The sequence below is a fragment of the Phascolarctos cinereus genome, unplaced genomic scaffold (assembly GCF_003287225.1).
Source record: "Phascolarctos cinereus isolate Bilbo 61053 unplaced genomic scaffold, phaCin_HiC Scaffold_4;HRSCAF=312, whole genome shotgun sequence".
Taxonomy (NCBI): domain Eukaryota; kingdom Metazoa; phylum Chordata; class Mammalia; order Diprotodontia; family Phascolarctidae; genus Phascolarctos; species Phascolarctos cinereus.
Window position 1 is genome coordinate 642,490,402 of NW_027555847.1, and position 12,988 is coordinate 642,503,389.

Genomic DNA, 12,988 nt, shown 5'->3' on the forward strand with positions numbered 1-12,988 from the left:
AAAAAAAATTAGTTAAAAGAATAACATTATTTTACTTTTTTTTTTTTGCAAATTTCTTTAAGTTTTGCTTAATAGATGACAGGGAGATTCTCATATTTGCTTTGGCATTTAATCTGGTTGAAGTATATGAAGAAAATCCAATGGTATGTAGAATTATAGTTGAAAAAGACAGGAACATTATAATAGGTAAATAATGTATTAGTATAATTATGAAAATAGTTTTGACCTTGAAGACTTACTGAATGTGTCTTGGGTACCAGAAGTGGTTCAAAGACCACACTTGGGGGACCACTGATCTAACAGAAAGAAGGTAGAGTGAAGTGTGCAGAAAAAAACTATAACATAGGATTATGATATTAGTGGAAAGATAGTAAAAGAATTTTGGTGAGAGAGAGAGAAAGAAAGAGAGAGAGAGAGAAGAGAGAGAGAGAGAGAGAGAGAGAGAGAGAGAGAGAGAGAGAGAGAGAGATGACTTTCAGGTGAGGCATCAAGGAAGAGTTTATGGAGTGAGGCACTGAAGGACAAGAGGAAATTTAATATAGAACAGTCAAAATCTGGGAATAGGAAACTGAGTAAAGGCATGGAGCCAGAAGAGGGAGGATGAGGATGGGGGCAGTGAACTGAACATGGATTATATGAAAAGGGAATAGCATGAAATAAGGCTTAGCTTATAGTCAGTTTGTAGAATGCCAGTACAAAAAGTTTATACTTTATCCAGAGAAGAGAAAATTATGATGAATTCTGGAAGCATATTTGAAAGCAGGAAAAGAGGCAGTTTATAATAGTGATTGGGGTCTTTAAATATCTAGCCATCTGCTGAAGCAATTGCTATTTAAAAGCAAGCCATCTGAGAAATGTCTGATATACCTTGGTAAAGGTAGAACAAATGATGAGGGGAATTTCTGGTCCTGATTCTAAGTAATAAAGAAGGGCTTCTTGCCTAAGTAGAAATGAAGGCACCTTTGAAAGGAAGGGACCATGTCCTCTTACAGTAGCTACTCTTTAGGAGTTCAGGACTAAGTGAGGTATATTATCCTGGGGTTCAAAGAACTGGCAGATGAGATCACTGAACAGCTGTCAGTGGTCTTTAGAAGATAATGTAAAGTCAGGTGTGGTGGCACATACATGTAAATCCCAGCCGCCAGTGAGGCTGAAGTTGATGGATCTCATGTTCAGGAGTTGTGAGCTGCAGGGGGCTGTTTGGTATTAATATGGTGAGCCCTTGAAAACAGAGGAACACCAGGTGGGCTAAGAAAGGGGTGAATCAACCCAGGTTGGAAAATAGAGCAAGTGAAATCTCCTGAGCTGATCTAGTACAAGATAAGTTTCTCTAAGTTTTCCTTAGAAAATATCTCTACTGGGCAGTTAGGTGGCACAGTGAATAGAGCTCTGGCCTTGGAGTTGGGAGGACCCGAGTTCAAATCCAGCCTCAGACACTTAACACTTACTAGGTGTGTGACCCTGGGCAAGTCACTAACCTGATCATCTCACCAAAAAAGCAATGTGTGTGTGTGTGTGTGTGTGTGTGTGTGTGTGTGTGTGTGTGTGTATACACCTCTCCAGCTAGGTGTTTCAGTGAATAGAGTATTAGACCTGGAGTCAGGAAGACTTGAGTTCAAATTCTGTCTCACACATTTATTAACTATGTAATTTAACCTCTGTCTCCCTTAGTTTCCCCATTATGAGGATCAAATGAGAATATTTTTGGAAAGCACTTAGCCCAGTGCCTGGCACACAGTAAAGACTTAATAAATGCTTGCTCCCAAACCCTCACCAGTAAGAGACATCCAGTTTGAGATGTCCAAAAGGCCATTGGTGATACTAGGCTGGAGTTCAAAAGAGAGATTAGGGCTGGACACAAAGGTCTGGGCATCTTCTGACTAAAGATGATAATTGAACTCATGGGAAGTGATGAGATTACCAAGTTAGATAATATAGAGGGTTCTGGACAGAGCCTTTTTAATTTGTTAAATGTAGGCCCCAGGTGTAATGCAGAACATTATTTTGCCATTTAAGTAGTAGGGCCCTTTAAGCCATGGAAAGCAAAAGTTGGTGCTTAATCTGGCCCCAGACCTCTTTCCTCCTAAATCTAAATAATAGTGAAACGTACTCTTGCATAGCTCAGCATAACCCGTACCTCCAACACAAATGGATAAGAAAGCTTGCAATATAATTGCTTTAGATAATTATGTTTACACCAGAGACCAGGACACCTGGTCTGGTTTGTGTGATCCCTGGCCTGTAATGATGGGGTGCCCGGGTGCTTGTGCTTACACTTGTGCCCCAAATGTCTCCCTAGTCTCAGAAACACTGTCTCTGACAACCACTCCCAACCCAAGAACACTGTGCCTAGCAGCTATTCATGCATAGGCCTCAGCACGACCCTTATCTGGCTGCTCAGGCCCCAGCCCTAGATCATGTCTCTGGAAGCCTCCCAATTCCTTAGTTGTGAGAAAGCTTTCCTTTGTTGCAGAGCATTCTCTCATCAAGACAGAGGGAGAGGGGTGTCCTTGACCAGCCCAAGAACTCTTCCTCCTGCCAGACTCCAAAGATCCATCCCTCTCCCTGTCCTGTATACTCCCTGTACTTTCCCATTCATAGCCCCCAAAGACACCTGCACCTTTGGATTACCTCATCAGTGTTCCTTGCATTTCTTTCCCATACTCTTTTTCATACGAACCCTAGCTCGACCCCTGATGGGGGCTGCTTGATTTGGATGTGCATACCCCTGGCAGCCGCGTGATAATAAATCCACATTTTAAATTACGTCTGGGTCTCGCTCGCTGATTTCTCGGTACAACACAAGGTGCTGAAATGAATCTCTTAGGATCATGCAGTTAGTTGGTGAATAGGCTGGGACTATCACACATATCTGCTGACTTCCAGTGCAGTGCTATCTATTTCCACTGTTCTATTCTATTTCTAATCCTCAGAATTGTGCCTCAGGGGCAGAATGTCATAGTAGCCACAACCCTGTAAAAAACTCCTTACAATCACAGGCTAGCATAATATAGCAGCAAACATTTCAGATGTAGATTCAGGTGCCTAGGGGTCTGTTTTTATTTCCTTTTGTTCCTCCTGCAAATTTTGGTTAACTAAAAGTCTACCTTAATATTAGTCTCACCTGACCAAAACCTGTCCCATGGGATGTGAAAATTTACTTTAGAGCCTTCAACATTCCTTAGTTAAGAAGCAAGGGCAAGGATCTTACCTGTCCTTGACTCCTTGGTGACATGTAAATCTTCCTCTTCAAGTAGCCTATTTACAAATCCTCTAAATGTAGTTTAAATTGTAAACTGACTTAGTTTACCTATAGAGTTTGTTTGATAATGTTTGTTTCTTTGGGGGATGTATCAGATTATGAGTCTTGTTTAACTAAGTTTGTTCGACTTTTATGACATTGTAGGAAGCATGGGATTCTGGATCTACCTTTTCTTTAATTTATGTGGCCTAAGAGGATTGTATGAGATTTGCAATATGTAAAAGAAGTATTTCTCTGTCATTCTAATATAATTTTGCCTATAAGAAGCCTTGTCAGAATCCTCATGATCAAGTTTTCTTTGAAGCCTGAACCTATGCTTGGACATATTAATAAAACTTCGGGTTTTATATCTATAATTTTATGTTGTGGTAAATATTTATTTGGCAGCAGTAACTCCTGTCGTTCATTTGTGTCTGACTCTTTGTGGCCCCATGGATCATAGCACACCAATACTCTCCCTAGGGTTTTCTTGGCAAAGATACTGGAGTAGTTTGACATTTCCTTCTCCAGGGGATTAAGGCAAACAGAGGTCAAGTGACTTGCCCAGGGACACAGTAATTGTCTCTGGGTATTTCAGTGGATAGAACATCAGGACTAAGGCTCAAATCCAGTCACGGACACTAGCCTGTGTGACCCTGGGCAAATCACTTTACCTTAGTTTCCCTAGTAGACCAGAGAAGGAAATAGCAAATCACTTCAGTATCGTTGCCAAGAAAACTCCACAGGCAGTCTGGTCCGTGGACTCACAAAAAGTTGGATACACCTGAATGACTGAACAGCAACCTGCCATATGAACTCAGAGAGGAGATACTCCTCCTATAATAGACCCAAACCCTAGCTCTTAGAATTTATATAGTCCAATCCCCTCATTTTTAATGAAGCTGGAACTAAAGACCACAAAAGTAGTTTGTTCAAGGTATTTCTAACAGTGACATGGCTGAATAAACCTTCCAGTCAGTGTTCAAGTTTTATATAGTTTTAATAACCCAATTTCACAACAGAATCAGTGGAAAACACAGCTTCATAAAAATAGCACCATGACTGGAGATTGAAAACAATCTCTCATTCTAAGGAAGGAAGGGAGGCAGGGAGGGAGAAAGGGAAGGAGAGAAAGGGGAAAGGGCAAAGGGGGAAAGAGGGGAAGGGCAGGAAAAGACAATAATTTGGAAGCAGCCCAGAAAGTATGAAAGAAGGATCAAAGAAAATTTTCAAATAACAAATAATACCAACTTCAACAATTTAACAAATACACTCTCCTTCCCATTAGTGATTTTTTTTTAAAGCAAGAAAGAGTGAGAGAGACACATTTGGTATTCCATCCTATGCTTAGTCAGAAAGATTCATATACTAGATAAAAAGCATTAAAGCATCCATTGCAGAAATACATCCCCAACTCCACCTCCCCCTTTCTAAATACAAAACCCCAGATCTTAGAGGCCTTGCACTTTACCAGTAAAGCCTGTATATCTGTGTCCTGGAATACTGAGTCAGTGGAAGGAAGATGCACAGTGTTATGGACAAAATATTGGAATCAGGAAACCTGGTTGAGTCCTGCTACTCACTAGCTGTGTAACTTTGGATTAGTTTCTTGACCTCTATAAATGTAGGTTTTCTCATCGTTAAAAACAAACAAACAAACAAACAAACCAGAGATCACAACACCTATATGACCCCAGCTCCCAGGGCTTTGAGGAGGGAAGTGATTTGTAAATATTACTGGGTCGGGGGTGGGGGTTGCCTATGATTATCATTCTAGCATTGTTTGCAATACTGGGTATCTTCACCTGTAGTTTAAGAGGTGAACAACAAGAAGATTGGCCCAGCATCCCCAAAGACTTTGGGTGCCAAGGCCAGCTGTTGGGAAGAATCTCCAGCGCAGGCAAGTAGCTATGCTAGGGAGGTTATTGAGAAAGATGGGGAATCAGCTAACAACTTCAACCCCTCTCTGCCTCTGCCTCTGTCTCTGTCTCTCTTTCCCTTCTTTAGAGTTCTTATACCCTTCCGCTGCGTAAGTTCACATCTAAGTAAGCCAAATGTTCAGGGTCAGCGGCCTAGGATAATTCTGGCCTAGCTGAATCCTCTATATTGCAATTAATAGTATTGCTTGAATGGGTTTCAAATTTCCCACCAATCCCTCAAAAAAAGAGGCCCTGCATTTGTTCCAATTTTGATTGACTGAGTTCATTCCCTAGTGGTAAGCCAAGTCAGCTTAATCCTATTGACTTTTAAGGGGCACAGAACAGCAAACATTTGAGGGAGATGGGAGTTAAGTGATAAGATCTCAGGGCCTAAACTGAAAACCTGCCTCAGGGGACCAAAATATAATCTTTAAACACATTTGGATATTCATAGCAAAGGTCTTTCCACTTCAAAACACAGCTGAATGCAGATATGGAACAATGGAAAGGACACTTGCCTGGCAGTCATAAGATCTGGATTCTATTCATGCCTCTGACATTAGCCTCCAACCACTCTGCGCCTCAGTTTCCCTTTCTATAAAATGAGGGAGTCAGACTAAGGTCTTTTCTAGGTTAACATTCTTCATTCTAATGTCTCTTCTAGTTTTAAAGTCCTCTATGGGAGAGTCCCTTCCAATTCTGGAAGCCTTGGTTCTAAGGTCCTTCCATTCTAACATCCTATATGCTATGGGTTCTAACATACTATATTTTAAGCTTTCTTTCATCTTTAACATCCCGTCCATGCTTTTACACTTATTAAATAAGGGCCAGCCTTCTCCTGAGTCTCAATTTCTTCAGCTGAAAAATGGGAATAAATATAGAGTAAGACTGTTGTGAAAAAAATGTGTATTACAGAAATGTGAATTGGTCCACACTGCTATTAGCTAGTAAGGGGCAATGCTAGGACTTTAATGCAGGGGCATCAGACTCCAGGTTCAGGGTGCTTTACAGTACTCAAATATCCAAATAAAAAAAAATCCCAGCTCAAACACGACCTCTTCCAGTCAGTCAGTCAGTCAGTCAGTCAGTCAATAAACATTAGTTAAGGGGCTGCTATGTGCCAGGCACTGTGCTAAGTACTCCATGGAACCTTTCTGGATTTCTGACAGCCGAAATGATCACCCAAAGGAATTCAATAAACATTTATTGAGCACCCACTACATGCAAATTTCCCTGATAGGTACTGGTGATGCAAGTTCTTCAAATCCCCTAGGCACTAGGTTTACATCTCTCACAAACTCAGAGGCTATGCTTTGTATCAGAGATATTCTTGGATTTTTCTGCTAGACAGCAAGCTCCTTGAGGGCAGGCAATGATCTCATTAAATCCACCTGGGTGGTAGTCTTAAACTTGGGGCCTGCCCAGAATAGGAGCATAGGGAAAGTTAGTGGAATTGAACTATTGAAGGTATCAGCCTGCAGAATAATTCTTTTGCATCATTATACCTTTTGTTCAGAATTCCAGTTAAGTTGATGGTAGGGCTTTGCAGACCTTCTAGAGCTTAGGCATCTGAAATGCATTAGGTTGCAACTTACTGCAATTGTAATTTCACAACTCACAATGATAATTACGGTAACAACACAACAAAACCATTAAAATAGCACTTCAAGGCTTGCAAAGTGCTTTTCCTCCAATAACCCAATGAAGTAAGGAGTACAGACATGTCTGTACTCAATTTACAAATGAAGGAACTGAGGTTGAGATCTGTTCCAGTCTCACAGTGTCAGAGGTTAAGTTGTTTGAAAGGATAAGAGAACATAATGGATGTGAAAAACCCTTGGAAAACCTAAAACACTATATACTAGCAAGGTGGTATTATTAGTGCTGTGATTATCATTTATTATTTATTTCTCTAATAATTTTCACCCCAGATGCCTCACTGTGGTGTTGGTAGGTGATGGGAGGGCTTCTCAAAGGTTATGTCAGTGGAGTATAAATACTGGCAATTCCCTTCAATGTGAAAAGGCCTCATTGGCAAGCACTGTGACCTCCCATGGGCTTTCTTCATTTTGGTCCAGCCCAGCCAGCTAAGTGCAGAAAGACTCTCACTAGAGGGAGCTGGCCACAGGAGATGAATATTCCTGGCCATAGCAATTCATTAAGCCATCTCCTAAAGCCCTGGGGAGCTGGGATCTGCAGTGGCAAAACACCTACATTGAAAAAAACACAGATCCTCAGAAGTATAGAAGAATGGTCGATATGGTTATTCTAGCCCTCACATCACCTAGCACCATTCTAGGCATGTATAACAGACCATAAGTGTCATCTAGTCATACCACTATGAGAGCAGGATTACCCTCTGCAGCCTCTTTACAAGTGGTCAGCCAGCCTCTCCAGGAAAATTTCCCTTGACACACAGGTGAGAATTCTTACTCTATGCCTATTCAAAGAATGGACAACTGAGTCCTCAGCAGACTTTGAAGTTGGTTTAAAAGCCACAAGCCCAGGGTTAGAGCCCTTAGCTTCTGGCAGTATTTTTTGGTTCCCCCCCCCCTTAAGTCTCTCTGAATACTTCTTATTTAATGTCTGTTTTATGATTACGTCCTTGTCTTTTCTCTCCCCGTCTTCCTTAAAAGCAGAATCTGTGCATCCCCTACTGTGCAACTGAGCTCAGGGCCCTGATCATAGCAGGCATTAAAAATATGTGGGCAGAAGGAATTTGCCATTCTCTTGGAAAGGCTTTGCTCCCATTGCTTAAGTCAATAACCGAAGGCTGAAAGGAACAGGAATTCTTTTAGACCACAGGTAGCTCACTGGGGCTGCTGCAGCTGTCTGTGCTCTAGGGCCCAGTGTGCTAGTGAAGCGAATGATTGATTTGTCGTGCTTCAGTATTAGCCCTCTGAGTCTGCACAACAATTTGCATTTGAATAGCTTTTCCATGTCTAAAAAAAGTGTATTTTTCCTCAAGGGCATAGCAAACACAAGCTCTAAAATCACAGGATCTAGAGCTACAAGGGGCTTTGGAGATCATCCAACCCAATCTCATTTTACAGAAGAGGAAACTGAGACCCAGAGAGGATGTGTTTAGGGTCTAGAAAAGTAAATGAAGAGAGATGCAATTATAAGCCTGGGGCACTAGAGACTGCTAGGTGGAACGCTGGGCCTGGCATCAGGAAGACATGGGTTTAAATCTGGCCTCAAACACTTACTAGCTGTGTAAAGCTGTTCAAATCATGTAACCTCTGTCTGCTTCAGAGTACCCGGAGGCAAAATGGGGACCTAACTCCCTGGGTTATTTGGGGCTTAAATGAGATAATATTTGTAAAGGGCTTAGCCATTATCTGGCAAATAGTAAGCACCTGATAAATCCATCCTTCCTTCCTTCCTTCCTTCCTTCCTTCCTTCCTTCCTTCCTTCCTTCCTTCCTTCCTTCCTTCCTCCTTCTACTCTCTTCAAACTAAGAGTTCTTTATATTTCAGCCTCATGGACTGGAAAGCAAATGCACTCTGTATATACACAGAAATTTTCTTTCAAAGATAGGATGCTCAACCATATTAAAAACATGGGTTGGAAATCAGATTAACTCTATTTTGGAGTTAGAGATATTGAGCCACTGAGAGGTTAAGGATATGAATTATTACAACCTTTGTGAATCTCAAAGCACTATGTCATTATTTTACTATTATCATGATCATCACTATTATTCCCTGGCTGCATTCCCATAGCTACACCCTCCTTCCCCACTCCAAACCTGTCCCAGAATCACAGAAATTATAGAGGCAGAGATTGGCATATAAGCTCAGTTTATAAATAATAGCCTGTATATTTATAATGAAAGCCTATAAGAAGCAAAAGGTAATTATGGGCAAAAATCAAATCTCTGTCCTTTTTTGTACCCAGTTCCTTCCACATGTCTTTCATTTCCCTGGGCACTCCATGAAGGCCTAGTAAGTTCCTTTTGGTAATTAAAAACAACAACAACAACAGTAAGTGTCTCCTCTTTATGAGCATGAAAGAGTCAGATGTACTGTCGTTTGTGTATCCTAAAAAACTATGTCATCCTCTGAAAACAAGAAGTTCATTAGGAAAGGACAGTGTTTCTCATCAATGTGTCCATTTCTTTTCCTAGTAAAATATCTGTTCTTCCTCCTTCTCTTGCTTCATCATGTGGGTCTTTCATCGGTGGTAGATTTTTTTTTTTAAAGTTTGACATAGGGGCAGCTAGGTGGCGCAGTGGATAGAGCACCGGCCCTGGAGTCAGGAATACCTGAGTTCAAATCCGACCTCAGACACACAACACTTACTAGCTGTGTGACCCTGGGCAAGTCACTTAACCCCAATTGCCTCACAAAAAAAAAAAAGTGGTAAAGTTTGACGTTGGGATCTATGAAGACCATCAGCTGACTGGACAACAACTTCCTTTACACTATTCCCTCTGGATTATGGTAACATATGAAGAAACCCCCAAATTTCTAGCACCAAGAAAAGAATCAGAAACCTGAGAGGTCAACTATTCTAATTCCTATGTGCACAGGACAATCCTTTATGTCAGAGGATTTGAAGCTGGAAGTCATTTGAGAGATTTCCAGTCCTATCCTTTCACTCTGTAGATGAGTCAACTCAGGGTCCCAGGTGAAGTGACTTTGTCCAGCCAAAGTCACATGGGTATTAAGCTGTTAACAGAGCAGAGATTAGAAGCCATGGCCTCTGACTCTAAATCCAGTGCCCTTTCCCTTACACCACACAGCCTCTCCTGGACACATGACCATCCAGACTCAATTTGAAGTTTTCCAATGACAGGAATCCATTACCTCCCAAGATAGCCCATTTCACCTGTGGTCAGCTCTAATTGTTAGGAAATTTTCCCTGACATTGAACTTCAGTCTACTTCTCCTTAACTTTCTTCTATTGCTCCTGACTCTGTCTTCTGGGGACAAGATAATTGAGAGAACATTTTCTTAAAAATGGTAAGCAGACATCAGATTGGTGATGCCAATCTGAACAAAACAAAAACACAAATTAGGGGGGAAAAGGGTACCACATGCTCTGACATTAGAGATGAGAAAATAAGACCCTTCCATCTCACGTAAAGGATATAAAATAATCATCATAATAATTAAGGATAATAATATTAATCATTACAATAATAATCATCATCATCTGACCGACCGGCAGCATCTGTTGGTTTTAATCATTTAGAAAGCCTCCCACAACAAATAAAAAGTGACATCATGGCCCAAGAGATCTGTGAACCCCTGGTTTCCTCTTCAGTTCAAAGTTCAAGTTTCAGAAAATCCTCCTCACATCTCCTTGGCTTCCTCAGTACTCTCTAGTGTCCCTTCACATTGCCAGGCCGGGCTGCAAGACTGGCGAAGTAAGCACACTGAGAAGGGTCACACTGTCCGCTGGGGCCGGGGGGCCCCTGAGGGCCAGGGGGGCCAGCTTGTCCTGCTTCTCCTTGAGGACCAGGGATCCCCGGAATGCCATCTTTCCCGTAGCCAGGCTCCCCAGGCTGACCTAGTCCACAAAACAGAAGAAATATAGATTGGTTAAGGCTTCTTCCAAGAGGGAAAGAAAAGTGATCCCTGTTCTTACAGCCAGATTTCGTATTTATTTAACCATTCATAAAGATAAATGTTAGCTAAACCTATGTATTTAGAGCACGAGTTTTTATCGATGGCTATGTTACCAACTGTCTACCAGACTCACCTGATCTTAAGCAACTTATAGAGGGAAACTTCAATTAATTAGAGCCCAGTAAGACTGAATCATGGGCTCCCTGAAATAGTTTCAGCATTTTGTTTTCAGAGGAAAGAAGCAAATATTTTAAAAGAAAGCTTAAAACAGGGGTTTGCTTAAAACATACACAAACACACATACAAACATATATACACATACACACACGAAATGACCAACCACATTCAGCTTCCTTCACTTTTTTTAATATCTAGTCCTGACCAAAGTATACTTATACCCAGAATGAACAGACCACATCCTCAAGCAGCAAATACGGAAAAACGATTCTTAATCATGGATTTTACTTTTAGAACTGGAAGGGGACTTCTTAGCAAACAGAGTGTTAGAACAATGTCAGAACTGGGTGGAGCCTTAAAGCATACAACAGCAGAATATGGAATATGTACTATTAACAGTAACAAGCCTTAGAACAGAGAACTTCAGAATGCAGATCATAGAATGGAATAGGTGGAATGGAATTTTGAACATATAAAAATGCAGAATGATGAAGAGGGAAGGAACCACAGAATACAGAATTCTGAAGCTGAAAGAGACATTTGGCATCAGCTAGCACAAAGGTTTTAATTGACAAAGGAGGAAATGGAACCCAAGTCTCCTTATTCTTTTTTTTTTTCCACTTAGGCAATAGGGTTAAGTGACTTGGCCAGGGTCACACAACTAGTAAGTGTCAAGTGTCTGAGGTCACATTTGAACTCAGGTCCTCCTGACTCCCAGGCTGGGGCTCTATCCACTGCGCCACCTACCTGCCCTAAGTCTCCTTATTCTTAACTCAGTACTTATTCCATTGCACCCCATTCTTTTATTAAAGGACAGCAGACTCAAACATTTAAGAAGAAAAAAGGATGAGGTCTTTAGGCAAATTTTTAAGGAGAAATTTGAATTTGCCAGAACTGATTCTTACCATACCATCCTACATTGCTTATGCTGTTGCAAAAGTGCTGTGAGAATCTGATGTCTACTATTTCTATGCTACCTCTTTTCTTCCTGGTGGCCACACATCTTCATCTATAAGAATCTGGCTAGGAAACCTACCTGGTATTCCAGGAGGTCCTATTTCTCCTCGCTGGCCAACTCCAGGCTCTCCTTGATCACCCTTTGCACCTCGTTCACCTAGAAAGAAAGATATATAAGGTAGAGAAATTGTTGTTTATATATTTTGTTGTTCCCACATTTAGTTTGACTATTGTTGTAGCTATGATTCCATAGTGTGCTAAAGTCCTTTGTATCAAACTGTGAATAAGACGTCCCTGCCAATAACTAGCTTTCATTTAAAAAAAAAATTGGGCAAAACACTCAGTGACACAAATGAATAAAACCAATTTAGAATCACAAAGTGTTACAGTTGGAAGAGACCTAAGAAGTTGGAATGTTAGAGGTGGATGAGACCTTAGAATGAAGAATTTTAGAACATAGGGTACAGAGTATTAGAACTGGTAGGAACTTTAGAATGTAGAATGTTGGTGTCAAAAACATCAAGTATAGAGAGGCAAGGGACCATAGAACAGGGGTGGAGAACTTGTGGCCTCCGTGCCACATGTGGCCTTCTAGGTTCTTGGGTGTGGCCTTATGACTTAGTCCAAGTTTTACAGAACAAATCCTGTTATTAAGGGATTCATTCTGCGAAATTTGAGTTCAGCCAAAGGGCTGCACTTGAGGACCTAGAGGGCCACATGTAGCTTCGAAGCCACAGGTTCCCCACCCCTGTCTAAGAACAGAGAACTCTAAAATGTATAACTTACAATGTTAGAACTAGAAGAGATCATAGAACATAGAACATTAGAATATGGAACATGAAATATTAAGAGTTGAACAAGATCACCTAGTCCAGGGTATGTGGATATGTTTTTAAAATATTTTGATAACTGCATGTCAATATAATTGATTTCATTTGTAATCCTATACATTTGAAAACATTCTGAGAAAGGGTCCATAGGCTTCACTAGATTGACAAGAGGATCGATAACACAATAAAAAGGTTAAGAACCCCTGATGTAGTCCAACTCTTTCATTTAACAGGAAACAGGCCCAAAGAAATGAAGCCACTTGTACAAAGTCACATAGAGTTAGTGGC

General features: G+C 41.0%; 1 protein-coding gene across 1 annotated transcript in view; it reads right to left on the reverse strand.

Moving 5' to 3' along the window:
* Nucleotides 1-4,222: 4,222 nt before the first annotated feature.
* Nucleotides 4,223-12,988, reverse strand: part of COL22A1 (collagen type XXII alpha 1 chain) — a 589,887-nt gene continuing 581,121 nt past the window's right edge. Inside the window, 2 exon segments of the mRNA XM_078153760.1 lie at nucleotides 4,223-10,677; nucleotides 11,950-12,027. Coding sequence (XP_078009886.1) covers nucleotides 10,490-10,677; nucleotides 11,950-12,027 — 266 coding nt within the window. The 3' untranslated portion in view covers nucleotides 4,223-10,489.